At 67.1% G+C, this 27901-nt stretch overlaps 5 protein-coding genes across 16 annotated transcripts; 2 read left to right on the plus strand and 3 right to left on the minus strand.

Moving 5' to 3' along the window:
• The first annotated feature begins 3702 nt into the window (after nt 1-3702).
• MED25 (mediator complex subunit 25) lies at nt 3703-9403 on the plus strand. 2 transcript variants are annotated; one of them, XM_074308256.1, is made up of 18 exons: nt 3706-3973; nt 4110-4155; nt 5579-5703; nt 5779-5877; nt 5950-6070; nt 6148-6304; nt 6556-6686; nt 6793-6880; nt 6971-7164; nt 7294-7425; nt 7503-7588; nt 7714-7771; nt 7865-7972; nt 8077-8289; nt 8363-8434; nt 8535-8768; nt 8976-9153; nt 9245-9403. In XM_074308256.1, exons 1-18 carry the CDS (start codon nt 3840-3842, stop codon nt 9343-9345), a joined length of 2277 nt encoding a protein of 758 aa, XP_074164357.1. In that variant the 5' UTR covers nt 3706-3839; the 3' UTR covers nt 9346-9403. The 2 variants fall into 2 exon arrangements, with proteins under 2 accessions (XP_074164358.1, XP_074164357.1); XM_074308257.1 differs by lacking the exon at nt 8363-8434 and having other exon boundaries at nt 3703-3973.
• Nucleotides 9404-9441: 38 nt separating this feature from the next.
• On the minus strand, nt 9442-12573 carry PNKP (polynucleotide kinase 3'-phosphatase). Of its 2 annotated transcripts, none has more exons than XM_074308260.1 (16): nt 12290-12573; nt 12166-12212; nt 11602-11940; nt 11446-11525; nt 11315-11372; nt 11126-11233; nt 10982-11053; nt 10829-10877; nt 10689-10756; nt 10518-10610; nt 10340-10436; nt 10192-10253; nt 10005-10114; nt 9835-9922; nt 9694-9755; nt 9442-9612 (listed from the first exon to the last, which is right to left on the minus strand). In XM_074308260.1, the coding sequence occupies exons 1-16, from the start codon at nt 12492-12494 to the stop codon at nt 9492-9494; spliced, it is 1659 nt and encodes a 552-aa protein (XP_074164361.1). In that variant the 5' UTR covers nt 12495-12573; the 3' UTR covers nt 9442-9491. The 2 variants fall into 2 exon arrangements, with proteins under 2 accessions (XP_074164361.1, XP_074164362.1); XM_074308261.1 differs by having other exon boundaries at nt 9835-9960.
• A 39-nt stretch (nt 12574-12612) lies between these two features.
• AKT1S1 (AKT1 substrate 1) lies at nt 12613-15944 on the minus strand. Of its 8 annotated transcripts, none has more exons than XM_074308265.1 (4): nt 15796-15944; nt 14136-14536; nt 13761-13993; nt 12613-13482 (listed from the first exon to the last, which is right to left on the minus strand). In XM_074308265.1, coding segments are annotated over exons 1-4 (780 nt in total). In that variant the 5' UTR covers nt 15798-15944; the 3' UTR covers nt 12613-13338. The 8 variants fall into 8 exon arrangements, with proteins under 8 accessions (XP_074164366.1, XP_074164371.1, XP_074164373.1 ...); XM_074308270.1 differs by having other exon boundaries at nt 14136-14618; nt 15796-15934; XM_074308272.1 differs by having other exon boundaries at nt 15807-15919.
• TBC1D17 (TBC1 domain family member 17) lies at nt 15888-21194 on the plus strand. Its single transcript, XM_074308259.1, has 17 exons — nt 15888-16192; nt 16548-16649; nt 16760-16834; nt 17401-17524; nt 17804-18011; nt 18203-18314; nt 18415-18576; nt 18680-18808; nt 18885-18988; nt 19152-19246; nt 19348-19464; nt 19547-19647; nt 19733-19832; nt 20230-20327; nt 20403-20519; nt 20607-20693; nt 20795-21194. Exons 1-17 carry the CDS (start codon nt 16172-16174, stop codon nt 21002-21004), a joined length of 1962 nt encoding a protein of 653 aa, XP_074164360.1. The 5' UTR covers nt 15888-16171; the 3' UTR covers nt 21005-21194.
• Nucleotides 21195-21294: 100 nt separating this feature from the next.
• IL4I1 (interleukin 4 induced 1) lies at nt 21295-26382 on the minus strand. Of its 3 annotated transcripts, none has more exons than XR_012488844.1 (8): nt 25033-25228; nt 24748-24956; nt 24160-24272; nt 23711-23912; nt 23325-23393; nt 22881-23017; nt 21792-22801; nt 21295-21433 (listed from the first exon to the last, which is right to left on the minus strand). XR_012488844.1 is itself a non-coding variant. In XM_074308262.1 (8 exons), exons 2-8 carry the CDS (start codon nt 25043-25045, stop codon nt 22024-22026), a joined length of 1521 nt encoding a protein of 506 aa, XP_074164363.1. In that variant the 5' UTR covers nt 25046-25074; nt 26313-26382; the 3' UTR covers nt 21295-22023. The 3 variants fall into 3 exon arrangements, 2 of the variants coding, with proteins under 2 accessions (XP_074164363.1, XP_074164364.1); XM_074308262.1 differs by adding an exon at nt 26313-26382 and having other exon boundaries at nt 21295-22801; nt 25033-25074; XM_074308263.1 differs by having other exon boundaries at nt 21295-22413; nt 22513-22801.
• Between the last annotated feature and the right edge of the window lie 1519 nt (nt 26383-27901).

Here is a 27901-nt window from a genome sequence, read left to right on the forward strand (position 1 = left end):
GTGCAGAATGTCTTAAATGGAGAGATTCACTGGGACCCACGGATCCTGGTTGGTCCCAGGGCTGAAGGAGACCATCATCTCAAAGAATGCAGCCCTGAATATGGGATACTGCATTGTTTGCTGGGGTAGCCGACACTCTGGGAGGTACTGGAGAGGCTCCTGATATTCTAATATTATCAAGAGGGACTAAGTATAGCCTAAGGTCTAAGCTATAAGGCCTTTATCCCATCAAACCTTGGGAGGGAAAGGTGATAACCTGAGGCAGAGTAACCGAATGGGACATAACTGGGTCAGGACTTAAAAGAGAACTGTGGCACCCCAAAGGGAGGCTGTGGCCTTACACGGAAGCGGACCTGTTCCTCCCTCTGTTTTGTAGAGCTCTAGCCCCTTCCTAGAGAAACTTTCTCATTCATCTGGGTGTGCAGAGGCAAAAAATACTGCCTCAGGAGTCAGGCAGTCCAGACTCAAGTACTTCCTGTGTGATCTTAGGCAAGTCACTTAACTTGGACCACCTTCATTTCTTCTACTGTTAGATGAAAATTTCACCTTCCTGCTAAAGCTTTTGTGAGGGTCAAAAGAGATTATATTTGAAAAGTGGCATACAGTAGGCATTAAATTAATGCTTGTTTCCACTCCCCCCTCTAGACACATTTCCCCCAGCAGATTGCCTTCACTACCAACCCTTCTCTAATGTTCAGTCTCTATCTACTGATTTCTTCTCCAACGCCTAGAAATACTCCAAAGTTTCCCCCTTAAACTATTTAACTAAATAAGCACCTTCTATGTGGCAGGTACAGCGCTGAGTGCTGGGAATACAATAAAAGGCAAAAGACAATTTTACTCTCAAGGAGTTTAAGATCTAAGGGGGTTGGGGGGGGACAATACAAATAAATGTACAAAGCAAACCACATCCTGGCTAAATGGGAAGCCGATCACAGAGGAAAGGCCCCGAACTTCACAGGAGCTGGGGCGGGTGTCCAGGAGGAGAGATGTTAGTTGGGAGCCAGGGAGCTCAGGAGGAACGGGGCCAGGCGGAGAGGATGCTGGGCCGGGGACGGAACAACCAGGAGGCTGGGGCTCTTTATTGAAGAGGGTGTGTTGGGCAGTGAAGGGTAAGAAGCCGGCAAAGGGGGGTGGGCGGCAGGGGCTGGCTATTAGAGACAACAGGATGTCACCAGCCGAATGGAAAACAGATTGGCAAGAGAAACACTGGGGGTGGCTCTGACCCCTCAGCAGCTACTGCCCTAGAGAAAGGGTGAGGTGAAGGGGAGCTGGGAGAGGCAGAGTGATGGGAGATAGGGCAGGGTCTGGGGCAGGGGCAGCGATGGGAGCTGGAGCTGGGGCAGGGGCAGTGATGGGAGCTGGGAGAGGCAGAGTGATGGGAGCTGGGACAGGGGAAGATCTTTGGATCACTGGGTTTCTGGTCAGCATAATCTAGGTCCTTGGTTTAGCGTCTCAAAGAGACAGGGAGCGGTAATCCAGTTTTTAGGCCACAAAGAGCTAGGTTGAAACAATACAAGAAGCTTTTCTCCCAATTCCAGCTACTGAATCACGTTTTCTCACAAGGCAGACAATGAACTAGCTTTATAATTAAATTAAAAATCGAGCTAGGTCCAGAACTGAGTCACTGGATGGAATGAGTGGCTCACACTGGGCTGCCCTAATTTCACCACAAGCTGGGTAGGAGGGGGCAGGACTTAAAGGGAACTTTGGACATATTGAATTTAAAATATCTACCGCATCTCCCAGTTCTATATCTCTGAAGCACAACTGGAGAGGTGAGATTAGAGGTCAGTGGAGATATTGGGGTAGAAAAGTCAGATTTGAGAATCATCAGCCTGAACATGGGAACTGATGACAATCATCAAGGGCAGTAATATAGAGGAAAAGGAATAGAGGACACAGGAGAGGACCCCAAGGAACACCTATGGATAGAGGGTGTGATCAGGAAGAGGAGCCAACAAAAGGGACAGAGAAGGAGGGGTCAAAAGGAAAGGGGGGAAACCAAAAGGGGGCAGAGTCCTGAAAACCTAGAGAGAAGATCGAGTAGCAAGGCAGTGGACCCAGTGTCAAAAGCTGCAGTAGTTAAAGAGAGGGGCAGTTAGGTGGCGCAGTGGATAGAGCATCAGCCCTGAATTCAGGAGGACCCGAGTTCAAATCTAATCTCAGACGCTTAACACTTCCTAGCTGTGTGACCCTGGGCAAGTCACTTAACCCCAGCCTCACCCAAAAAAAAAAAAAAAAAAAAGAGAATGGGGGAGGGGAGAAAGGCAGTTGGATTTGGTAGCTAAGAGATCCCTTTGAATGGAGCAGTTCAGTGGAATAAGTCTAGCCACAAGGGATTAAGAAGAGAGGAGAGGAAGTGGAGGCACCCAGTTATGAACAGCCTTGTCAAGTTTAGCTCCAAAGTGCAGAAGAAATGCTGGACGAGAATTAGCAGGGATGAAACAAGTGATGGGTTTTTTTCAGGAGAGGAGAGACATGGCAAATAGAAAATATAAATATAAATAGAATATTTATAAATATAATATATAAAAATAAATATAAATATAAATATGTTGGAGGAAATGGTTTGGAATGAGCTTAGTTGTGCTGTGGAGAAGGCCCCATCATCACTTGAGACTCTGGTGGGGGGAGAGAGAGTGGAAGAAGGCTCCTGCGGGAGAGGGGAGGTGAGAAAGCAGGAAGCTCTAGGTGAGTGGCCTTCCTGGAGCAGGCAAAGAATCCCCCGGATGGGAGAGCCAAGGCCCAAGCTTGTTTGGGTATAATTGGTGATATAAAAAGTGAAGCAATCGAGTCGACAGTGTAGACGTGAACTGGCTCGTCACGCTGGGGAGAAAATGGGAGTGGCTAGAGCAAGGGAGATGGCCTAGCAGGGTCAAGGGACTGGAGGTGCCGGTGATAGTGCAAGGCTAAGTCACGTAAAGAAAGGCAGAGTGAGAGGTGGACTCGGCCATTGAGTCACATGATTTCAGAGGGGGAAGGGAGGCAGGGGACCTCGAATAGCCTCCCCCCCCAAATGTCATGGCCGCCTTGGAGAACCGAGGACAAACCACCTATAGTGAGGGGGCTATCATCCTGCCGGGCACCCCCGCCGGCAAAATCCTTCACCCCAGACCTTCCTCGCCCCCATTGTCATCATTTTCTCTCCATCTGGGTGGGGTCAAGGGCTGCGGGCTGACACCGCCATTCTCGGCCCACGGGGAGAAGGGGGCGGCCTGGATGGAGGGGGGCGAGCCTATGCGCTCTCCCGCGGAGGAGGGAGCCCCCTGGTGCTCGGTCGAGGAGGAAATTTCCAAGCCGCTGCCTTCAGCCCCGGGAGGTTCGGAGGATGGGGTTGCCTAGCAACTCTTCTCGGCCAGGAGAACCTGAGACGGGCTGTTGCTTAGCAACCGCCAAGTCGTGCTCGCGCCGGAGAACGTTTCCCCGCCCGCCCCCGTGGGGGGGGGCCGAGGGAAGAGGCGTAGCCTAGCGACCGACCGTCTTCCGGGGAGAGAGAGATTCGCTAGTTTTGGAAGCATCGCGAGACAAGGCATTGCTGAGCGACCGCCGCCGGGACGGTCTTCTTCGGCGGGCACCCGCCCCGCTCAAACATGGCGACCGGAGAGTTATGCTGTCACCCAGCAACCGCCTGCGTGGGCGGCCGTACCTCCCAGCCATTGGCTCCCTGGGCCCAGCCTCCGCTTAGCCCGCCCCGCACCAACATGGCCGCCACGCCTGCGTCATCAGCGACGCGCCATGAGCGGCGCCGCCTCGTCGAGGGAGCGCTGAGGGCGGCCGCGGCTACCGGAGGCGGGGAGCGAGGCGGCGGGAGCGGAGGCAGCCGAGCGGGGCTCGGGATGGTGCCCGGGGCCGAGGGCCCGGCCCGCGCCGGGGGCCTCGTGGCCGACGTGGTCTTCGTCATCGAGGGCACGGCCAACCTGGGACCCTACTTCGAGGGGCTGCGGAAGCACTACTTGCTGCCTGCCATCGAGTGCGTGCGCGCGTGCGTGCGCGGCCCCGCCCGGCCACCTGGCCCCCTCCTCCCCGCGAGCCGGGCACCCCTGACCCTTGACCGTGAGCCCCCCCCTGCAGCCCCGGCTCCGCTGATTTCTTTTCTTGCTCCCCAGGTACTTCAATGGGGGCCCCCCAGCGGAGACCGACTTTGGAGGAGACGTGAGAAAGGGACCCTGAGGGGGAGGGGAGGGGAGGCCGACCTCGGGGTGGAGCCCGGGAAGGGTTGGTTGGGATTGGAGGCCGGAGAGGACGAGACCTCACCCCCCCCTCCCCCTCCTCCATCCCCCTTTTCTTGGTGGGGCCAAGGTGGGCGTGGGGCGGGGCTTGGTGTCCCTGGGGGGGGAGGGGAGGGGAGAGCAGGGGGGGGGAAGAGAACACGGGGGGGGGGGGAGCAGGGCGCCTGGGGGGGGGAGAGAGCACTGGGGGGGAGAGAGCACTGGGGGGAGGGAGCAGGGCACCTGGGGGGGGGAGAGAGAGAGAGCACTGGGGGGGAGGGAGCAGAGCAGGGCGCCTGGGGGGGAGGGAGCACTGGGGGGGAGGGAGCAGAGAAGGGCGCCTGGGGGGGGGAGAGAGCACTGGGGGGGAGGGAGCAGAGCAGGGCGCCTGGGGGGGGAAGGAGGGGGGGGGGTGGGGGTGGGGGGGGGAGAGCACTGGGGGGAGGGAGCAGGGTGGGGGGGGGAGGGAGCAGAGCAGGGCGCCTGGGGGGGGGGGAGAGCACTGGGGGGGAGGGAGCAGAGCAGGGCGCCTGGGGGGGGAGAGCACTGGGGGGAGGGAGGAGGGTGGGGGGGCGAGGGGGGAGAGCACTGGGGGGGAGGGAGCAGGGCGCCTGGGGGGGGGGGAGGGAGCAGGGTGCCTGGGGAGGGAGCAGGGCGGGGGGGGGGGAGAGAGCGGGGGGGGGGGGAGGGAGCAGAGCAGGGCGCCTGGGGGGGGGAGAGCACTGGGGGGAGGGAGCAGGGTGGGGGGGCGAGGGGGGAGAGCACTGGGGGGGAGGGAGCAGGGCGTCTGGGGGGGGGAGGGAGCAGGGTGCCTGGGGAGGGGGAGGGAGCAGGGGGGGGAGCAGAGCAGGGCGCCTGGGGGGGGGAGAGCACTGGGGGGAGGGAGCAGGGTGGGGGGGGGGGAGGGAGCAGAGCAGGGCGCCTGGGGGGGAGGGAGCAGGGGGGGGAGGGAGCAGGGTGCCTGGGGAGGGGGAGGGAGCAGGGCGCCTGGGGAGGGGGAGGGAGCAGGGCACCTGGGGGGGGAGAGAGAGCACTGGGGGGGAGGGAGCAGAGCAGGCGCCTGGGGGGGGAGGGAGCAGGGCGCCTGGGGAGGGGGAGAGAGAGCACTGGGGGGGAGGGAGCAGGGCACCTGGGGGGGGAAGAGAGCGCACTGGGGGGGAGGGAGCAGGGTGCCTGGGGAGGAGGAGGGAGCAGGGGGGGGAGGGGAGAGAGCACTGGGGGGGGAGGGAGCAGGGCACCTGGGGGGGGGAGAGAGAGCACTGGGGGGAGGGAGCAGAGCAGGGCGCCTGGGGGGGAGGGAGCAGGGCTTGGGCAGCCCGCCTGGGTGAGGCGAGCATGGCACCCGCTGCCTCCGTGTCTGTCCACAGTACGGGGGCACCCAGTACAGCCTGGTCGTGTTTAACACTGTGGATTGCGCCCCCGAGTCCTACGTGCAGTGCCACGCGCCCACCAGCAGCGCCTACGAGTTTGTCACGTGGCTGGACGGCATCCAGTGAGTGGCGGGCCGGGGCCTGGGTGGGAGGGCGGCGGGGGGCCGGGCGGCCATTCTGGCTCCTCTTTCCGGCAGGTTCATGGGAGGGGGCGGCGAGAGCTGCAGCCTCATTGCCGAGGGCCTGAGCACGGCCCTGCAGCTCTTTGACGACTTCAAGAAGATGCGGGAGCAGATGTGAGTCGGGCTGGCTGGGCGTGGGGGGGGGCCTGGCTCCCCGGCTTTGCCCTGAACTGCTCCCCCCCTTAGCGGCCAGACCCACCGCGTCTGCCTCCTCATCTGCAACTCGCCCCCGTACCTGCTGCCGGCCGTGGAGAGCACCACGTACTCGGGCTACACCACGGAGAGCCTCGTGCAGAAGATCGGGGAGGTCAGCCTCGGGTCCCGCTGGGGGAGGGGCGGCCCGCCGCCCGCAGCCTCCTCCTGAAGGCTTCCTCTGCCCCGCAGCGCGGCATCCACTTCTCCATCGTGTCCCCCCGGAAGCTCCCAGCCCTGCGGCTCTTGTTCGAGAAGGCCGCGCCCCCCGCGATGCTGGAGACGCAGCCGGCAGACGTGAGCCAGGACCCGAGGCACATGGTGCTGGTGCGCGGCCTCGTGCTGCCCGGTGAGCCCCGAGGCCCGGGGAGAAGGGGGTTCTTTGCCTGGGCTGGCCCGCAGCGCCCCGCCGTGTGACCAGGGGCGCAGGATGAGTGGCGGGGGCTTGGGAGCAGAGCTGGGCTTGGCTGTGGCTCAGCTTGGGGGAGGGGGGAGTTCGGGCCGGCCCGTAGCGTCCCAGGACCCACGCCCCTGACTCGCATCTTGCCCTTCCGGCTTTTGTCTCTCTCTTTCCTCCCCCGGCCTGCTGGGCCCCCCCAGTCGGTGGAGGCTCGGGCCCAGGCCCGCTCCAGCCCAAGCAGCCCGCCCCGCTGCCTCCAGCGCCGCCCCCCGGGGCCTCCCTCTCTGCAGCACCCCCCCAGCCACTGCCGCCCGTTTCCCAGCCCTACCAGGTACGGCTTCTCATCCCACCCACCCTTGCTTTGGGATCGGGGGGTCTGGAGAAAGGGGGAGCCTGGGGCTGGCAGTGGCCCCCAGGGCTGTTTGAACCCCTTCCAGGTGCCCGGTAACCTCAGTGCTGCCCAGGTGGCTGCTCAGAACGCCGTGGAGGCCGCTAAGAACCAGAAGGCAGGGCTGGGCCCCCGCTGTGAGTGTTTGTGGGGGGGCTCTATGGGCAGGGGAGGGGGCCGGGGGACCCTCGGCCCCAGGCTCTGCAGCTTGTCTTCTCTCCCGACAGTCTCGCCCATCAACCCTCTGCAGGCGGCAGCCCCGGGAGTGGGGCCCCCGTTCAGCCAGGCCCCGGCTGCCGCGCTGCCTCCCGGGCCCCCCGGGGCTCCCAAGCTGCCTCCGGCCTCGCAGTCCAGCCTGGGCGCAGCGGTCGCTCCCGGGCCTGGGTTGGCCCCTCCTGCCCAGCCCGGAGGGCCCTCCATGGTGAGCGCGACCCCGCTCCCCAGCAGCACCGGGTGCGGCCTCCTGTTGGCTCAGGGACCCCCTCCTCGACTCCTCCCCGCGGGGGCCGCCCCTCCTGCTTCTCAGTCTCTCTCTCTCTCCTGTGGACAGGCCGGCGGCGTGGCCGCGACCGGAGTGAGCGGCCCCAACCCGGCGCAGCTGGGGGGCCCTCCGCTGGGGGCGGGGCAGCAGTCCGTGACCAACAAGGTTCTGGCGTGGAGTGGCGTGCTCGAGTGGCAGGAGGTAGGGGCCTAGGGCAGGGAAGAGGTGGGGGCGTGGCGGGCAAGGGAGGGCCCTGGTGACGCTCCCTCCCCCTCCAGAAGCCCAAGCCGGCCTCCGTGGACGCCAACACGAAGCTGACTCGGTCCCTGCCGTGCCAGGTCTACGTTAACCAGGGAGAGAACCTGTGAGTGGGGCGGGCGCCTCTGCCAAGCCTTGCGTTTTTGTTTCTTTAGAGAGCCTTGCTTGGAGCGCGGCAGCGCCGGCTCCCAGCCGGGGGCGCCAAGGCTCTCCATCTGCCCTTCTCTGCAGGAAGACGGAGCAGTGGCCCCAGAAGCTGATCATGCAGCTGATCCCGCAGCAGTTGCTGGTGAGACATGGGCCTGCCCCCCTTCGCCCCCCCCTTCATCCCTCCCCCAGGGCCTTGCCAGCCCCGGCGCCTGTCCTTGTCCTTTCTCCACAGACCACGCTGGGCCCCCTCTTCAGGAACTCGAGGATGGTGCAGTTCCACTTCACCAACAAGGACCTGGAGTCTCTCAAAGGCCTTTACCGGATCATGGGCAACGGCTTTGTGAGTAGGCCGGCCGCGGCGGGGGGGCCGGGATGTGGTGGGTGCCCGTGATGCCCTCCGGGGTACAGCGGGCAGGGCCACTGAGCTCCCCGCCCCTCCCCCAGGCGGGCTGCGTCCACTTCCACCACACGGCGCCCTGCGAGGTGCGCGTCCTCATGCTCCTGTACTCGTCCAAGAAGAAGATCTTCATGGGGCTCATCCCCAACGACCAGAGCGGCTTCGTCAACGGCATCCGCCAGGTCATCACCAACCACAAGCAGGTGCAGCAGCAGAAGCTGGAGCAGTTGCAGCAGCAGCAGCCGCCGCAGCCGCGAGGGGTGAGCGCGGGGGGCTCCGCCTGTGGGGGGGGTGGCGGGAGGCCAGGCGCTGATGCTTCTTCTCTCCCCACAGATGGGGGGACCCCAAGCCCCCCCCGGACTGGGCCCCCTTCTGGAGGAGCAGCAGCGGCCCCCCCAAAGCCTGGTGAGGCTGAGGGCAGGGTGGGGGTGGCCCCTAGACCCACCTTTCCAGCGTGGAATGGGGCTCCGTTGCCCCCCCTCATCTTTCTCCCATTCCCTCGCAGCTCCAGCTCCGCCAGCCACAGCCGCAACCCCCCGGCGGGGTAGGAGTCGGGGTGACCGGGACAGGTGGACAGCCTCAGCCGCCCCCAGGCCCTGCCCAGCCCCCCCCAGGGGGGCCCCCACCCGGAGCACCCCCTCCCGGGGCCCCCCCTCCCGGGTCTCTCCTGCGGCCCCAGAACCCCGGTGCCAACCCCCAGCTGCGGAGCCTCCTGCTGAACCCGCCGCCCCCGCCACCAGTGAGGGGGCACTAGAGGGGAACGGGGGGATGGGGAGGTCTGGGCCCAGGGCAGTGGTCCGGGGAATTTCTCAGGGCCTCCCGTCTCCTCCCCCGCCACCACTGAGGGGCACTAGAGGGGAAGGGGGGGCCCAGTGGGGCAGGGGGAGGCCCTGAGCCCAGGGCAGTGGTCCCGGGAAGCACTCAGGGCCTCCTCTGTCTCCTCCAGCCCCAGGCCGGGGGGCCGCCGCAGGCCTCCCTCCACCACCTGCAGCCTCCGGGAGCTCCGACCCTGCTGCCGCCCCCACACCAGGGCTTGGGCCAGCCCCCCTTGGGCCCTCCCTTGTTGCATGCGCCCCCTGCTCAGCCTTGGCCCGGACAGCTGCCCCCACGGGCCCCTCTGCCAGGTGGGAAGCCGAGCTTGCTGGGAGTCGGGTCGGGGGGCGGGAGAAGCCGGCCGGAGCAGCTGGAGGCTGAGCGCCCCCCTCCTTTGTTCAGGTCAGATGCTCCTGAGTGGCGGCCCCAGGGGTCCGGTGCCTCAACCCGGCCTGCAGCCCCCCAGCGTCATGGAGGAGGACATCCTGATGGACCTCATCTGACACCGCCCCCCAGCCCAATAAAGCTTCCCCCCTCCCGGCCTCTGGCTGGGCGCACTGACCCCGTGTCGGCCTGCTCTCTCTCAGGAGGCCCTGGAGTGCCGTGAAAATAGCTTTTATTGGGGAGGGGGCAGGGGTGGGGGCGGGGCTCAGCCCTCGGAGAACTGGCGGTACAGGGCCTCGTGCCGGGGGTTGGAGAAGCGCGGGCGGAAGGGGATCTCCAGAATCTGCGAGAAGCCCTCGGCTAGGGAGGGCGCCACGAACTGCTTCCTGCAGGGAAGGTTCGGGGTCAGGGGGGCTGAGGGGGGTCCGAGACTCCTCCCCCCCCAGGCCCCCCGGCCCCCGGCTTACCTGTAGCTGAACATGACCATGTCAGACACTGGCGGGTGCGGGGACCCCGTCATCTCTCGGAACTGGGGGGAGAAGTCGCAAGGTCACAAGATCAGGTCGGCAGAGAGGCCGGGGTCCCCCCCCCTCCCCACCCCTCCTCACCCGGTTGTTGTGTCGGGCCAGGTCCAGCGAAGCCGTGAAGTGGAAGCATCTGCAGGGGACCCCGGCCTCCTTGGCACACGAGATATACCTGCCGGGGCGGTGGGGGGAGGGCAGAGTGAGGGCTCCCTGCAATCACTTCTCCCCCCAACTCCTCCCCCCCCCCTCGGTACCTGGCCCGGCTAGCAGGGTCGGGGTTGGTGTTGTCCACCACGGCGCGGCCTCCGGCCTTCAGGGCCTCACTGCACACGGCCACGCATTTCTGCCAAGAGCCCAGGGTGTCCTAGAGAGGCGGGGAGAGGGCCTGAGCCGGGGTCCGCGCCCACTCAGCGGCTGGCGCCCGCCCGGCCCCCCACGTACTCGGTTTGCGTAGACGTAGCCTGCCGCCACCAGGTGTTCCTGGAGAAAAGTGGACTTCCCGGCTGTGGGAGCGGATGGGCAGAGAGGTCAGGAGGGCGCGCATCAGGGGAAGGGGGACAGGGAGGACAGGAGTCAAAGGCCGCCTCACCCGCGGGGAAACCGACGGCGACGACGATCTCGGGGCCGGGGCCCACGAGAGGCCCAGCAGGGGGCTGGCACAGCGGCCCCGTGGGGCTCAGACTTCTCTGCGGGAAATCAGGGGCCGGGATGAGGCCGGGCCCCCAGGAGGCGGGCCATCTCCCACCCAGAGCCCCCCCAAACCTCACCGGGTCAAAGTCTGGGAGTGTAAAGCGCGACGGGGTCCAGTTCAAGAAAAACTCTTCCGGAGTCAAGAACCGCAGGCCCAGGTTCAGAGCAAACTGAGGGGGACAGGGGGGTCAGCACGAGGGGCCCTCCCCGGGAGTCGGGGGCAGGGCCCGCGGGGCAGCAAGCCTTACCAGCCGGTCCCCACAAGAGAAGTCCTTCTTGCGGCCCGGGGCCCAGTTGGCCAGACGTCCGGCAGCGTCTGAAAAGGAAGCGGACTCAGTGCCCTGCCTCGAGCCCCGGCGTGCCCCTCCCCACAGGGGCCCGACCTTACCTCCCACGTAGAAACTGTCAGCCAGGGAGATGGGGACCCCCTCGTTGGCCTGAGAGAGAGAGGAAGAGGCTGGGGGAGGTGGCAAGGGCCCAGGACCCCTGGGATGGTGCTAGGCCCCCCCCACCCCCCAGCCCCACAGGCGGCCCCGGGCACCTGTTCACACAGGTGGTCCCACATCCCGGTCGCTGGCTTCCGGTAAATGCCCGAGCCCGTGGCCACCAGCACCTGGGGGAAGAGAGGCGTGTGGGGATGGTGTGGAAGCCCGGCCCGCTGCCGGCCCCTCTGCCTGACACCCACCTGGAAAGGGGCCCCCAGGGCCTCCAGGACGGCCTCCACCTTGCTCTGGAACACCTGAGGCTGGAGCCGCCCTCGCCCGATGCCCATTTGGTTGGTGAAGATGACAAGCTGCAGAGGAAGGCGTGGGGCGTCATGGGCAGGGGCCCCGGCCCGGCCCCTGGGCTGCCCCCCACGCCGCCCACCGGGTACCTTGTAACCATCGGCCTCGAGTTCCTGAAGCCGCTTTGGGATCCCCGGGAACAGGATCCTGGTGGAAAGAAGAGGGAGGAAGTGGCTGGGGAGGCTCAGCCCTCCAGGCCCCCCGGACTGCGCCGTCCTACCTCCAGTCCTCGGGGCTGCTGGGAAAGACCTTGCCGGAGCGGGTGGTGATGAGGGTCCCGTCCAGATCGAAGGCGGCCACCTGCAGGGCACGACACCTCGGCTCAGACGCGGCCGGGGTGGACGGGGGTCCCCGAGACCCTGGGGCAAGGGCTCACCTTCTCTTGGGCCCGGACTCCTGGGGCCGTGAACACTAGCAGGGGGCCGAGCTTCTGCCAGCCTTCGGGGCCTCGGGGCCGCTTCTTGCGGGGCTCAGATGGGGCCCCCCGGGGCGAGCTGGGCTCTGGGGGCTCTGACGGGGACCCTCGGGGCGGGCTGGGCTCTGGGGGCTCTGACGGGGCCCCCCGGGGCGGGCTGGGCTCTGGGGGCTCCGAGGTCCTGAGCAGGGTCAGCGGGTGCTGACCATTCACCAGCAGCAGCGTCTCCCCCACGGCCAGCGGGGCCCGGCAGCCGGGGCTCAGCCTGGTGCTCCCCGCGGTGGAGGGGTTCACGCCCAGCTGGGGTGCAGAAGGGGCCCCATAGAGTCAGGCCCGCCCTCCACCGATGGGAGGGGCTCCCGACGGTCAGGCCCCGCCCCCGTTTTGCTGGGAGGGGGGCCAGAGGATCAAGCGCAGCCCCCATTTATGAGGAGATGGCCACGAGGGCCAGGACCCGCCACCCACTGCCGCCACCCTGCCAGGGGATGCCCGGGGACCCGTCCCTCCATCCTCCCACGCCGTTACCTGCGTCACCATCACGACTTCGGACACGGGGTCCACGCACACGTCCACTGTGGTGGGGAGGGGAGGATAAGGTCCCGCCCACGTGTGGCCTGCGCCACGCCCCCCCTCCCGCCACCCTTCCCACCTTGGTTGCGGGAGCACTTCCGGTCGGTGACTCGAGTCAATGGACCCCGACCCAACACGAGGCTGCGGCCCGCGGGGGGCAAAGGGATGGGGGGCGGCCCTCCAGGCGGGCTGTGCAGCCACAGAGTGGGCTCCGGCGTAGCCATTCCCGCTTCCCTAGAGTGGTAGCCGCTCCGGAACCACCGCCGGAAGTCCCGCCTGCCCATTCAGAGCGGACGGGAAGAGGCTCGCTTCAATTCGGCCCGCCCCCCATCCTTTGGTGAGGCCGCGCCCACTCCTTGTCCCTTCCCCCATCAGCCCTTTCCCCAAGAATCAAGGCTACTGTTAACGTCAAACTCTTTATTCGCAGGCGTTCCCCCTGCCCGTTCCCACCCTCATACGGGCGGGCGGTGCCCTTTAAGGCACGTGTAGGAATGAAGGCTTAGCAAGCCCCCGAGAGCGAGGGGGTGGCTGAACAGCTAAACCCTTCCCAGGAACAGGCCAATGGGGGAGTGGGTAGCGTCATCAGATATGCAATTGGGCCATCCCTGAGGTGGCGGGACCAGGACTGGGAGGCTGTAGTGTTAAGTAGGGGCTCCCCCGTAGTACGGTCTTTTTTCCCCCCCCGCAAAGAGGAGCCGCCGGCAGTTCTGGCATGGATTGGATCCTCCCAAAAGGAAGAGGAGGGACCGAAAGATCTAAGGCTGCGATTGGCCAAGAAAAACCCCTTGGCCAAGCGAGGAGCTGATTGGATGCCCCCACACCCTCTCCTAAAAGAATGCCCCGAGTAGGGAGCCTGGGATTGGCCAGGGCCTGTCGAGGAGCGGAATTGAGGAAATTCAGGGAGCTGATTGGATGCTTCCATTACCCTCCCCAACACGGGAAGAAGAGCCAGAAAAAAACGGAGCCCGGGAGGGAGGGGCAGCGAACGGATCCGGGATTGGCCAGATCTGGGCGTGCCGGGGGCGGTGCAAAGGGCAGAGCCCGCCCGGCGCAAGGTCGAGGTGTAGGGAAGAGGGAGGAAAGAAGGGTAGAGGGGGGAGGGGCGGCGCTGACAGCCCCCCCCTTCCCTCAGTATTTCCGCTTCAGCTTCTGAAAGTCGCTGGTGTTGAGGCGGGGCCGGGGCAGGTCTCCGAACACCTGGGAGCCTTCGGCCTCGCGCAGGACCAGCGCCTGCATGCTGGCCGCGATGCGCTCCAAGTCCGGGGAAGAGGGCTGCGGGCAAGGGGCAGCTGGTCAGCTCGGCGCCCGGCCTGTCCCCGAGGACCGCCACTCCCACCCCCACCCGCGGCCGGCAGCCTCATCTCCTCTCCTCGCCCCCCCCCCAGCCATCAGTTCATTCCCCACTTCCCCCTCTCCCCCACCGCCAGCAGCCTCATCCCCCCCCCCCCACATGCACGAAACACAAGGCCAGCATCCCCATTCCACGTCCCAGGCCCCGCCTCTCCGCCGGCAGCCTGGGCCCCTCCCCCGCCGGCCCTGCCCCCGCTCACCGGCCCGTTTTCCTCGTCCGAGGACCTGGTCTCGTTTCTCTTATCCTTGAAGCCCCAGACGGGCACTGACACGGGCAGGGACTTGGCATACTGCTGGGGGGCCTGGCTGACGCAGGGCAGGGGCCCGGCGGGCGCCTCCTCGCTCAGGCTGCCGTCGTCGGTGCTCTCCGGGTCGGACTCACAGAAGGGGGGCAGGTCTTCGTGGGCAGCGTCTTCGTCCATAACGAACAGGCCTGGGGGAGGAGCAGGCCTGAGCCGGCTGCCCTGGCTCCCCTTCCTTCCCCACTGCTCCCCAGCCCTCTAATCCGAGTCCCGCCCGTCCCCTGGGGCTGAAGGCAAGCCGCCAGCTCGTGGGGGGGGGGGGATTTCCCTCACCTCCGTTATCTCCCAGGCCCAGCCTGCTCCCCGACGTCTCCGTCTCCTCCTCCTCCTCATTGCCGTCGTCCCTGTCCTCATCCTTCTTATCTTCGGGTCTCCGGGGATGGGGCGAGCTCCTTGGGCTAGGGGGCCGGGGCTCTGGGGCAGGCGGTGGGGGCGCCGGGGGCCTGGCCGCGGCCGCCCGATGAGCCTGAGCTATGTCGTGTAAGCAGCGTCGGGCAGCTTCCGCCAAGGCCCCTCGGCCATGGGCGGCGTAGGCACAGGGGCCGGGCCGCGGTGGGGGCGGGGGTGCAGCTGTCAGCAGTACCAGCTCCGTACCCGTGTGTGCCCGAAACCGCTCGGCTGCCCCCACCACGGCTTCCCATAGCTCCTCGGGGCGCCCGGATGCCATCCACGCCCTGGGGGGAGATAAGAGGTGACCCGGGTAGAACCCGTGGGGGCCGGTCTGGCACTTGGGAACCTCCCTCGACATACACACACCTTAACAAAGAAGCAAGGGGATTGTTAAAGCCGCTCTAACAGAAAAGGCTCCGAAGGCCCAGAGGGGCCCCTGGCCGGGTTGTTACCCTGTTGCTAGCGAGGCGCCGACAAGCCCCCGGGTGAGGCAGCCACGGGGAAGCGGTAAGAGGCTAGAAGCTGTGGGGCCGCTGTCATCGCATGCCTGAGGGCGGCACTTTGGGGGCAGAGAGGTGATCCGGGAAGAGGGGAAAAGCGAGACTCTGCAACTGCATCCGGGGTTCCCTTAAGCGAGGACCCCCTGCGCACCTGCCACAAGCTCCCCCAGTTTGGCCATGGAGCAGTTGTTCAGCTCCGCCCTACACGTGGGAAAACAGGAAGTCCAGCCCCTTTATAGGCGGAGCAGGGAGTCCCGAGGTAACACGGGCAGCCCAACCAGGTCTGGAGAGGAAAGAGCCAATCATTCTCCCCCCGACTCCTAAAGAAGCAAAAGGGATGTTCCGCCTCCCGGGGCGGAGAAAAGCTAATTTCGACCGCAGCCTTTGGGAGGAGAAAAGGCTAAGCCGGAAGTTCCGCCCTTGCGTGGGAGAGGGGAACCCCATAAGCCAGACCCCAACCCCCCCACTATTATCCTAGTACAGGGTACAGGCTTGGCTCTGGGGAGGTTCTGGGGCGAGCGCGGGATCTAGGCCCCATCCCCCCTCGCGAGGCTGGCTGCACTCTTCGCTCGCTTACCTCGGCCGGGCTCCCGTCTCCCTGCCTCCCTCCCCGCCAGCCTTCGTTCCTCCCCAGGAGTCCGCGCCGCCGCTGCTCACGTGCCTGCGGCCAGCATGGCGGGCCTGACGCCCTCACAAGGCATGGCGGCTTTGGCGTCACTTCCGCCCGGCGCCAGCCTCTCTGAAGACTCTCCGCATTCTACCCTCGTTCTGCAAAGGAGGTTCCCACCCGACCTGCCCTCAAGTATCATGGCGGCAGCACGGCTTCACGAGCCGCCCCTAGCCGATATCCGTGGCGTTTCCGTCACAGACATTCTTGCCGAGGACGACCGCTCCACCCTAGGCCCGCGAGCACGGTCGGGTACAACCACGTCCTAGCTCTGGGGACCCACGACGCCGCGGCCGCTGCCTTCCTCTAGATGACTACCGCTGTTTCCCTTTCTCCCCCCGCTTCCTTGCATGGAAGTGGTGTGCCCGGAACTAACATGGCCCTCACAGCGCAGCGCAGCTCGCTTCCTAGAACGACGACAGCACGACTACGGCATCCCTAAAAACCGGGGCGGAAAAGGCGGGGCACGCGCAGAGAGAAAAAGCTTGGCAACTCCACTTTGTTTACTTCTTTCTGGGAGCTCACGTGACGCGCCAGCGCCCAGCCCCCTCCCGGCACCGCCCTCCATCGCGTCTGCGCAGAGCGTCTTTGTCCCTCTTCCTCCTCGACTATTGGTTTGATCTGGTGGCTGAGGGAAACAAGCGGACCATTTTACGCCGCTCGAGGGGAGGTCCGCCTCGCCGGATGTGACGTAAGAGTTTATCTTCGGAGGTGGAGCGAGCTCGGAGAGTGCCTCGGTCCCAGCTGCAACTATGGAGGAGGCTGGCTACCGGGTAAGTGTTGACGAAGAACCTAAGCGGCCTTCGGCCTAACCCTTCCCTTTCTCTTTTCGGAATCTGGATCCTGCCCTTCTCTGACCCTTTCCCCCTACTTTCCTGGCTCCCGATCTCTTAGCGCATGCGCTTTTCTCGGGCCCGAAACCTTGGTAAAGTGCGCCCACTTCCCTGGTCTTTTTGTGCGCATGCGCCTCCGCTCAGGTACTACTTTCTGGCGGAACCGCGTCCTCGCCCGTGGCTGTGCGCATGCGGGCCTCTGGTCCCCAGGTGCTCGCCTTTCCTCCTCCCTCTCTCCGTCCCGTCCATCCCCAGCTTCTGTGCCCCGAGTTCTGAGCTCCACCTCCGCCCGTAGGTGGTGTTCGAGAAGGGCGGGGTGTTCCTGCACACGAGCGCCAGGGGGCGGCACCAGGACCCGGGCTCCCTCATCGCCGGCGTGCTGCGCCTGCTCGAGAAAGTGAGTCCCGGGAGGTGGGTGTGGCTTCGGTCGTGGGGGTGGGCTCTGGGCGGGACGGGGGCGACCCCCGGATCCTTTGGTCTGTTCTTCTTGCCCTTCCTCCGCTCCAGGACAATGACGTCATCCTGCACTGGGCCCCTGTGGAAGAGGCTGGCGACTCCTCCCACGTGGTCTTCTCCAGGAAGGTGGGCCGGGATCTGTGTTGCCCCGCCCCCCCCCCATTGGCTTAGGCCTCTCCTCTCCAGGCATTCTTCCTGCCTGGGATGTTAGGACCGCCCCCTTCGGCTCCTCCCCTTTCTCGGTGCCTTGAAGGTTCTCCTGGAGACCCGCCCCTACCTACTTCAGGGTCCGCTTCGGGGGCCCCAGCCCGGGGCCCCGCGGCTCTCCCCCTTCCCCGGCACGTTTAGGGCTCCCGGATAGCCTTGGCTTTTTCTGTCTCAGGATGCAAACTTGGGGTTCTCATCCCAACATCCACGGGGCAGGGCGCATCTCCTGGCTCTTCAGGCCCTGTTTTGGGGCCTCCCCGGGGCGTTCAGGACCCCGGGCCCTTTCCCCGCGCCGGCTCAGTTCCCCTCGGGGGGCTCGGCCTCTGCTCCTCCCGATCCGCCCACAGGAGGGGCGCTTGGTTACCATTTGATGCGTCGGCTTGCAGGCCCCCCTTTCCCACCTGAGAGAAAGGGTCAGACCCCCTCGTTCAGAGATGCCGGGGCAGGCCCAGGAGCCCCCGCTTAGTGTTTCATTTCTACCCCAGGAGCCCGGTGGAGGGGACCCCTGCCCCTCGGAGGAAGAGCCGACCTTTGACCCCGGCTACGAGCCCGACTGGGCCGTGATCAGCACCGTGCGCTCGCGGCCCCGGCCCACCGAGGCCGCCTCAGGTATGGCCGTGGTCCCCCGGGCTCGGGACAGCCGGGATGTGGGCCACAGACCCAAACTCCAGGTGGCTGGGGCTGGGGGGGTGGAAAGGAAGCTGGACAGACCCCCATGTGGGCTGGGGCCAGGATCCCGCTGGGGTGGGGCCCTAGAAGGGGGGGAGCAGTGAAGAAAGGGCCGCCCCGTCAGCGGAAGCTGGCTAAGCGGAGCTATGGAGGAGGCACGGTGGGCATGGACGGCACCCCTCTGTGCCCCGAGTCCCGCAGCCTCTCGCTCCCCTCCAGCCACAGCGTCCGGCAGCACCCAGGGGCCCTGGGCCTTCTCGGTGAGCCTGGGAGAGCTGAAGTCCATCCGGCGTTCCAAGCCGGGCCTGGGCTGGGCCTACCTGGTGCTGGTGACCCAGGCGGGCGGCTCCCTGCCGGCCCTGCACTTCCACCGAGGGGGCACGCGGGCCCTGCTGCGCGTCCTCAGCCGCTACCTGCTGCTGGCCAGGTCAGTGTGGCTGGCTGCCCCTCCCTCATCCACCCTCAATGTCCCCTCCTCCTCTCTGCTCTCACCCCCCCCTCCCGCCACCCCTCCCCTCCTCTCTGCTCTCCCCCGCCACCCCTCCCCCCTGTCTTCTGTGCTCTCCCTCTCCCTCTCCTCCCCCCCCTCATCTTCTGTGCTCTCCCTCTGCCTCCCAGCTCCCCCCAGGACTCCCGCCTCTACCTCGTCTTCCCCCATGACTCCTCCGCGCTCTCCAACTCCTTCCACCACCTGCAGCTCTTCGATGATGACAGTTCCAACGTGGTGTCTGTGAGTGGGCTGGGGGAGGAGTGGGGTGGGGGGGACTGCCCTGGGGAGCGCCTGTCGGCGGGAGCCACCCCGAAACCTTCTGCTTTTGTCCTCCCCTCAGCGTTTCCTCCAGGACCCTTACGCAGCCACCTTTGGAGGTTTCTCACGGGTGACCAATTTTTTCCGGGGAGCCCTCCAGCCTCCCCCTGACGGGCCCCCCCCGAGTCGTCCCGAGGTCTCTGAGGATGAGGAGCCGGAGCCCGGCTTCGAGGTCATCTCCTGCGTGAGTGCTCGGAGGGTGAAGGTCGGGGCCTGGACCGTGGGCTTGGAGGCATACTGGGGGCCCAGCTGCTAATCCCCCTTTCTCCCCCCGTGGGTTGGCGCAGGTGGAGCTGGGGCCCCGGCCTGTGGTGTCACGGGGTCAGCCCGTGACAGAGGAAACATGGGCCCGACACGTGGGCCCAGACGGGCACCTTCAAGACGTTGGGGAGCTTAAGGCTCAGATCTTCTCTGGGGTGAGTGGGGCAGGGTAACTGGGGGGGGGAAGGGGCAGGGGGAGGGGAGCTAGGGGTGACTGCTGTGTCTCCCCAGGGGCTGTGCCCCTCCTTGAGGAGAGAGGCCTGGAAGTTTCTCCTGGGTTACCTGAGCTGGGAGGGGTCGGCCGAGGAGCACAAGATCCACGTCCGGAGGAAAACGTGAGTGAGGGTCTTCCCCCCATTTCCCTCCCCCCCCCCCGGTCCCCCAGCTGCTTGGGGCCTGGTGAGGCTGCTTGCTGCTGCTGGTGAAGGGTCGGGCTAGTCCTGCTGCGGGTCTACGGCTGACCCCCTTCCCCTCCCCCTCCTCCTCCTCTGGATTCAGGGACGAGTATTTCCGGATGAAGCTGCAGTGGAAGTCGGTGAGCCCCGAGCAGGAGAGGAGGAACTCGCTCCTCCACGGCTACCGCAGCCTCATCGGTCAGTGAGGGCGGGGGCCAAGGCCAGGATCGGGCTGGGGGTGGGGCTGGGGTTGGGGCTGGGGGACCAGGGTCCAAACCTGACCCTCTTCTTTCCCACAGAGCGCGATGTGAGCCGCACTGACCGCAGCAACAAGTTCTACGAGGGGCCGGGGAATCCGGGCCTGGGGCTGCTCAACGACATCCTCCTCACCTACTGCATGTACCACTTCGATCTGGGTATGTGTGGGCTGGGTGGGCGGCCGCCGGACTTCGGCCACGGCGCTGGTGGGGCTGACCTCCGACCTCCCGTCCGCCCCAGGTTACGTGCAGGGCATGAGCGATCTCCTCTCCCCCATCCTCTACGTCACGCAGAACGAGGTGGACGCCTTCTGGTGCTTCTGCGGCTTCATGGAACTCGTGGTGAGGGGGCGGGCGAGGGGGCGGGACCCTGGGGCCGGCCTCTGTCAAGGCCTCGTGGCCTTCACACGTTCGTCCTCGCCTCCAGCACGGGAACTTCGAGGAGAGCCAGGAGACGATGAAGCGCCAGCTCGGGCAGCTCCTGCTGCTGCTGCGGGTGCTGGATCCCCCCCTCTGCGACTTCCTGGGTAACGGTTTATTCGGGCCCCGGGGTCCTGAGCGGGAGCGTGGCCGGCCGGGCTCCCCAGATGGAGAGACCGGAGGGGTGGAGCACTGCAGCCCCCAGCGTCCACACGCTCGCCATTCTGCCCAGTGCCCCCGCTTTGCTCCCAGGCCATTCCCGTGTGCTCTGGGCGGCGTAGCGTCGGGAGCTGCCGCCGCCCTGAGTGATCGGGGCACCCCTCCCGGGCGCTCCTCTCCCCGCGCTTTGTCCCAAAGCCCTGCCGAGCTGGGAGACTCTCCATAGGAGCCCTGGGTCTCCCTGTGAGGCTCTGGGGGCTGCCTGGGTGGGCCACCCCCTGAGAGAAACGCTCCGGGGAGAGGCGGACCCCAAGGTCAAGGGTCCTCGTCCCCTCCCCCATCCAGACTCACAGGATTCGGGCTCCCTCTGCTTCTGTTTCCGCTGGCTGCTCATATGGTTCAAGCGGGAATTCCCGTTCCCCGACGTGCTCCGTTTGTGGGAGGTGAGCGGAGGCCGCCGCGGGGGAGGGAAGGACGGGGGGAGCCGGGCCCCGCTGACATGCCCTGTCCCCGAGCAGGTGCTCTGGACCGGGCTCCCGGGCCCCAACCTGCACCTGCTGGTGGCCTGCGCCATCCTCGACATGGAGAGAGACGCCCTCATGCTCTCTGGCTTTGGCTCCAACGAGATCCTCAAAGTGAGTTCTCCCGGGCCTTCCCCTCCCCCCACAGCCTCTGGAGGCGACCGCCCCCCCCTGAGGCCGCCCCTTCTGCTCTCCCCACAGCACATTAACGAGCTGACCATGAAGCTGAGCGTGGAGGACGTCCTGACCCGGGCCCAGACCTTGTATCTGCAGCTGACGGCCTGTCCGGTGAGACCCCGTCCCCCCATCCCCCACCCCGAGACCTCGCTTCCAAACTGCCCGGCTGCCCCTGTGGGGACCCTCCCCCTCACTCTGACCTCTCCCCGCAGGAGCTGCCCCCCAACGTGCAGGAGATCCTGGGCCTGAGCCGGGCCCCAGCTTCCGACCCCGGCAGCCCCTCCCCCTCCGGCTCCCCGCTGCCCCTGTCACCCACGCCGGCCCCCGAGGCCCCGTGCTCTGTCTCCGGGGGGCCCTCGCCCACTCCCCAGCCGGACAGCAGTCTGGAGATCCTGCCTGAGGACTCGGGGCCGGAGCCGTGAGGGGCCCATCCCCTTCCCCCTCACACACCAGCACACGCACTTTACCCCTCCCCCCTCACGTCCACCACCAAAGCTCTGCCCCTTCTTCTCAGAGCCCCGCCCTGGGGCGACCCGGTGTGGCTGGGGGCGCTTCCCGGCCCCCATCCTGGGAGCGCGCCTCCTTTGTGCCCATTAAACAGGGTCACTTTGACACCGTTGTCTGTTTGGCTGTGTTGGGGGGCGCTCGGGGCCGAGGGGGGACGCTGAGGAAAGTTGTGGAGGAGGGGCACGCAAAGAACGGGAGCAGGAGATTTTTCACAAAGGCTTTATTGGCTTTGGGTCCCTCCTGTCTCAGGCCCATGGGCAGCTGAGCCCAGGACCTGGCAGAGTAGGGGCATGAGGGAGACATGGACTCCCAGCCCCGTGGTTCCGGCCAGAGCGGAGGCCGGGCTGCGTGGTCCCAGCCAGAGCGGAGGCCGGGAAGCGTGGCCTTGGCTGGAGCTGAAGCAGGGGCTCTCAGCCGTGTGGTCCTGGCCAGAGCAGAGGCTGGGAAGCGTGGCCTTGGCTAGAATTGAAGCAGGGGCTCCCAGCCCCTTGGTCGCGGCCAGAGTGGAAGCCGGGCTGCGTGGTCGCGGCCAGAGCGGAGGCCGGGCTGCGTGGTCGCGGCCAGAGCGGAGGCCGGGCTGCGTGGTCCCGGCCAGAGCGGAGGCCGGGCTGCGTGGTCCCGGCCAGAGCGGAGGCCGGGCTGCGTGGTCCCGGCCAGAGCGGAGGCCGGGCTGCGTGGTCCCGGCCAGAGCGGAGGCCGGGCTGCGTGGTCCCGGCCAGAGCGGAGGCCGGGCTGCGTGGTCCCGGCCAGAGCGGAGGCCAGGAAGCGTGGCCTTGGCTGGAACTGAAGCAGGGGCTCCCAGCTCCGTGGTCCCAGCCAAAGTGGAGGCCGGACTGCGTGGCCCTGGCTGGAGCGGAAGCAGGGGCTCCCAGTTCCACAGTCCGGCAGGCTCCTGGGCCTCCCTCTAGATGCAATGGGGCCTCCCCCGGGGTTCCTAGGCCCCCTCGTGTATCTTCAGGGCTGCCCGCAGCCCTGACTTGATGGCTGTCTCCACCCAGCCGTGGGGGAGGGCCGTGTATTCCCCCGCAAAATGCACGCGGCCCTCCGGCTGGGTCCAGTCCCAGTGCCAGGGCGTTCCCTGCGCAGGGTCTCTGGGCTGCGGGGGCTGCATCACGAAGCCTCCCTGGCTGTAGCGATCCTCCCCCCAGCGCTTCACGGCCCCTCGGCCGTCCCAGAGCTCCCGCACCTTCTCGCCGTGGAGGCCCACGACATCCTCCAGCGCCAGGCGCAGGATCTCCTCCTCCCCCAGGCCCGCAAAGGCGGCCGTGGCGTCCGACCACGTGTAGGATGCGAGAAGGAGGCCGCCGGCCTCTTCCCCGGGGCCCTGTGGGTAGTAGAGGGCACGGACTGGGCGGTCGGTGTTCGAGTGCCCCCCCCGGATGCCCTCGTCCTCCCAGAAAGGTCTCCGGAAGCTGAGGAAGACCTTGGTAGCCGGAACGTAGTGGATGTTCCGCAGCGCGCGGCGAAGCGGGGGACGCAGGGGCGGCTGGAAGTCGACGCGGCTCAGGGCCGTGCTGGTGGTGGCCAGCAGCACGCGGTCGGCGGTCAGGGACAGCAGGCGCGAGGGCCGCTGGGGGTCTCGGTAGTGGACGGTGGCGCCTTTCCGGTTCTGGGACACCCGGACCACGGGGGCCTGGAGCAGGACCGGGCCGCTCAGGGAGAGCAGCAGGGCGCGGGGCAGCTGGTCCCAGCCGGGGCGGATTCGCCAGTACCTGGGGGACACGGGGAGGCCGGTGGGCCCGGGCCAGAGCGGCTCCCCCCGCCCCCGGCCCCCCCTTTCCCTGTACGCACTGGAGCCCGTCGTTGAGGTAGCTGTGGGCCCTCAAGGCCTCGGCGAAGCTGAGGGAGAAGAAGCCGTCCTCGGCCAGCACGTCTCCCAGGAGCTGCACGGCCGCCGTGCTCAGGTTCCCTTCTCCCAGCAGGTAGTCCTGGGGGGCAGAGCGGGGCCTCAGGCCTGCACGCCCGGGAGAAGGGCCCCAGCTCTCCGAGGCCTTTTGTGCCTACTTTCTTCCCTCTTCCTCCTCCCCTCCCTGCCTTCCCCCTTGTCTCCGCAGTTCAGTGGGGGTTCTGTGCCCCTCGGGCACAGTTGAGGGCAGGGGTGGCCGGCGTTTTCACCCCCCCCTTGTTGCCTAGGAGCCTGGAGCTCAGGATCCACCCCCTCTGCCCCTCTTCCCTCCCCTGCTGTCCTTGCTCCCCAGGAGGGAGGGAGATGTGCCCACCCGGGCCCTCCCTCACCAGAAGGGTGTAGTTCTCGAATTTCCTCATGGTGGCGGCGCAGCCCAGGCGCTTGAGGTCATCCCGGGCCTACGGGAGGAACAACCGGGGATGGCACCCCAGCCGCCAGCCCCCCTCCCCCACCCCTTCCCAACGCCCCGGACAGAATTGGCTCCAGGGCCCCGCAGGTCCTCGGAGCAGAGGGGCTTGCTCAGGGCCATCCGAGTGTCCAGCGCCCCTCCCCCGGAGCCCCCCAGCCCCGCCTGCTCTCGAGCACCTCGGGACCCTCTTCTGCCCAGCCCCCTGCCCCAGCATGTGGCGGCCAGCGGGATTTGGGCGACCTGGGATGAGGGGCAGCCCCGGGGGCTGTGGGGCGGGGATCCGAGCTTCCCTCAGACTGGGCGCACCTTGTCCAGGGCCAGCTGGTAAATGGCCTCCGGAGAGCGGCCTCGCTCGGAGGCCCGGAGGCGGTAGCCCAGCTGCTCCGGCGCGGCCTCCACCACGAAGTTCCGCAGCTTGACTCCGTTGGCCTCGGTCCAGGCGTTCATGTTGTACTGAACGAAGGGGGCCAGGGGGAGACCCAGGAGGGCGCAGAGCTTCAGGAGGAGCCTGCGGGAGGGGGCACGGCGGCCGTGAGGGGCGGGCGCCAGCCCAGCGCGGGAGGGAGGTGGGGGAGTGAGGGGCGCCCGGACGGCTGGGCGGGGGAGGGGAGGGGCGCCCGGACGGCCGGGGGGGGGGGGAGGGGCGCCCGGACGGCTGGGCGGGGGAGGGGAGGGGCGCCCGGACGGCTGGGCGGGGCAGGGGAGGGGCGCCCGGCCAGGCCCGGAGGCCGGTCGGAGCCCGGGCTGCCCCGTACCTGTGACTGGATGGTATCCTCATGGCCCCCAGCTCTCCCAGCCAGCCCGTCCGCTCGTCCCTGTACGTCAGGATCCGGCCCCCGATCCTGTCACTGGCCTCCAGCAGAGTCACCTGGGAGGGGACGCTGTCAGGGCGACTCCCCCCCCCCCCAGCCCTGTCTGGGCCCCGATGCTGGGGGTCAGGGGGGCGCGATCCGGACCAGCGGATGGCGCGCGCGGGCACTGGGTTCAGGGCGGGGTTCCTCCGCCCCAGCCTTCCCTCCCGGCAGAGCATGGGGGGGGAGGTGACCACACCCCAGGGAGTTTCCCCCCCCCCCCCGCCTGGGAGAGGGTGACTGGACATTCCCAGATCGGGGAGAGGATGGCCGGACTCCAGGGAACACCCCCTGTCGGAGAGGGAATGGACACGCCCCTGCCGGGGAGAGGGCGACCGGGCAGCCCCTCCCCCAGGCTGAAGAAGGGGAGGCTGCTTTGGGACAGAGGTCGTTGGGGTCGGAGCGGGACTTTCCTCGGGTTCGGGGGAATGCCTTGGGCCGGGCTCCCCCTCCCGAAGTGAAGGGGGCGGGGCCGGGGGCGGGGCTGCCCACCTGGTGGCCGGCGCCCTCCAGCACCCTGGCGGCCAGCAGCCCGGCCACGCCGGCCCCCACCACCGCCACGCGCTGCGGCCGCGCCGTCCGGTTGAGGCCCCCGCTGAGGACGGCCAGCAGCTGCTCGCGGTCCGGGTCCTGGAAGCAGCGCAGGAAGGGGTCGTCCCCGGCGTCGGCGGCTCCGGCCAGGGCCAGGACGGGGAGCAGACCTGGGCGGGAGAAGCCGAGCGGCCTGCTGAGCCCAGCCCTGGCGGGGACGGCCCCGCCCCCCGCCCCCGCACTTACCCCACCAGCGCATGGCTCTGACAAGGAGGGGGCGACCCGGGGCTGAGGAGAGAAGCCGCGTGAGCCCCCGCTCACTCCCGGCTCGGCCCGGGCTGTTCGCAGCTTCTCCGGGTTCTAGGTTGAGTCACGCTAACCCTACCGGACATCTGCCCCCATCCCAGTCTCCAAGTGCTTTCCCTGGCCCCGGCCACTCCGGCTCCCCGCCCCCTCCAACCCCCCCGTCACTCCGGCCCCCTCCCTCCCGAATCCCGGCTCCCTGAACCCCAGCCCTAGCCACGCTCTGACTCCCTGCCCCCCAACCCCGGCTCCCTGCTCCCCTCCCAAACCCTCCTGGTCACTCCGGCCCCCTCCCTCCCGAATCCCGGCTCCCTGAACCCCTAAAACCCCAGCCCTAGCCACGCTCTGACTCCCGGCCCCGGCCATTCCGATTCCGGCTCCCTGCCCCCCCAACCCCGGCTCCCTGCCCCCCCCCAATCCCAGCCCTAGCCACACTTTGACTCCCTGCCCCGGCCCTGGTCACTCCGGCCCCCTCCCTCCCAAACCCCAGCTCTCTGATCCCCCCAAACCCTCCCCCCCCCGTCACTCTGGCCCCCTCCCTCCCGAACCCCTGCTCCCTGCTCCCCAAACCCCGGCCCTGGTCACTCCATCCCCCACCCTCCTGAACCACGGCTCCCTGCCCCCCAAGCCCCAGCCCCGGCTACTCCGGCTCCCTGCCCCCTCGAACCCCGGCCCTGGCCATTCCGGCTCCCTGCCCCCCGAACCCCAGCCCTGGCCACACTCTGACTCCCGGACAGTCCCCGGCTCCCTGTCCCCCAAACCCCGGCTCCCCGCCCCCCGAACCCCGACCACTCCGGCTCCCTGCCCCCAGAATCCCGGCCCTGACCACTCCGGCTCCCTGCCCCCCGAACCCCGGCTCTGGCCACTCCGCCCCCCTGCTCCCCGAACTCCGGCCTTGGCCACTCCGCCCCTCTGCTCCCCGAACCCCGGCCCTGGACACTCCGGCTCCCTGCCCCCCGAACCCCGGCTCCCTGCCCCTCGAACCCCGGCCACTCCAGCTCCCTGCCCCCCGAACCCCGGCCCTGGCCACTCCGGCTCCCTGCTCCCCCCCCAACCTGCCCCCCGAACCCCACCCCTAGCCACACTCTGACTTCCGACCACTCCGGCTCCCTGCCCCCCGAACCCCGGCCCTGGCCACTCCGGCCCCCCGCCCCTCTCTTTTCCCAGCTCTGCATCCCCGCCCCTGCCCTGGCTGCGGCTCCCCGTGGGCCCTGCGCTCACACCTGCCTCCGCCAGCTCCCAACTGGCGAGCCTCCTCTGCGCCTCGGCTTTTGTCCCGCCGGCCGGAGGCCGCTCCTCCCCCGCCCCCACGCTCTTTGGGAAGTCCGCTCCCCTCTCGGGAAAGCGAAACTTGTCCCGGAGTTGGGGGACTGCCGGCGGGGCGGGGGGCGGGGCGGGGGAGGAAGTCGGCCCGCAGAGCGGCCCCTCGTGGCTCTCTGGGGGTCCGCGGGCCGGGGGGCGCTCAGGGCAGCGAACTCGCTCTGGTTCCTAACTTTCGGGGGGGGCTGCCCGGGGAAGCGGCCGTGGCCCCAGCTCTGGCGCGGCGGCGTCCTCGCTCACGGCCCCCCGCGCTGGGCTGTGGAGTCAGGGCGCAACCCGGGGGCCGGGGCCGAGCCCTCCCCCTCGAAACCGGCCTTTCCTGTGCGGCCCCTTGCGCTGGGGGTCAACTCCTCCGGCCGCCCGTGTCTCACCCCCCACCCCGTCCGCCCCTCGCTCCTCTCCTTCCCTCTCTCCTCCCTCCCTCCCTCCCCCCCCAATTTTAATTTTCATTGCTTCCTTTCTCTGTCTCTGTCTCTGGGTCCTCTCTGTCTCTCCCGGGTCCTCTCTGTCTCCGGGTTCTCTCTGTCTCTGGGTCCTCTCTGTCTCTCCCGGGTCCTCTCTGTCTCCGGGGTTCTCTCTGTCTCTCCCGGGTCCTCTCTGTCTCTGGGGTTCTCTCTGTCTCCGGGTTCTCTCTGTCTCCGGGTTCTCTCTGTCTCTCCCGGGTCCTCTCTGTCTCTGGGTTCTCTCTGTCTCTGGGTCCTCTCTGTCTCCCAGGTCCTCTCTGTCTCCGGGTTCTCTCTGTCTCCGGGTTCTCTCTGTCTCCCAGGTCCTCTCTGTCTCCCGGGTCCTCTCTGTCTCTGGGGTTCTCTCTGTCTCTGGGTCCTCTCTGTCTCCGGGTTCTCTCTGTCTCTCCCGGGTCCTCTCTGTCTCTGGGTCCTCTCTGTCTCTCCCGGGTCCTCTCTGTCTCCGGGGTTCTCTCTGTCTCTCCCGGGTCCTCTCTGTCTCCGGGGTTCTCTCTGTCTCTCCCGGGTTCTCTCTGTCTCTGGGTCCTCTCTGTCTCCGGGTTCTCTCTGTCTCCGGGGTTCTCTCTGTCTCTCCCGGGTCCTCTCTGTCTCCGGGTTCTCTCTGTCTCCCAGGTCCTCTCTGTCTCCCGGGTCCTCTCTGTCTCTGGGGTTCTCTCTGTCTCCGGGTTCTCTCTGTCTCTCCCGGGTCCTCTCTGTCTCTCCCGGGTCCTATCTGTCTCTGGGTTCTCTCTGTCTCCGGGTTCTCTCTGTCTCCGGGGTTCTCTCTGTCTCTCCATCTCTCTGCCCTTTCTCCGATTCCACAGCGGGCTCTCCGTGGATTTCTCAGCGTCTTCGCCCCTTCCATTCGGCCTCCATCCCTTCCACTCCACGGGTTCTTGGTTTGTCCCTGGCTCCCTAGTTCCCTCAGGCTTCCTCCACACCTTTTCCTGTCCCCCTTCAAGGAGGGGCAATAACTCACTTAACACATCTTGGCTGTGTGACCTTGGGCAAGTCACTTAACCCCAATTGCCTGGGGGAAAAGGGAAAAG

This window comes from Sminthopsis crassicaudata, chromosome 3, assembly GCF_048593235.1.
Source record: "Sminthopsis crassicaudata isolate SCR6 chromosome 3, ASM4859323v1, whole genome shotgun sequence".
In the NCBI taxonomy this organism is placed as follows: Eukaryota; Metazoa; Chordata; class Mammalia; order Dasyuromorphia; family Dasyuridae; genus Sminthopsis; species Sminthopsis crassicaudata.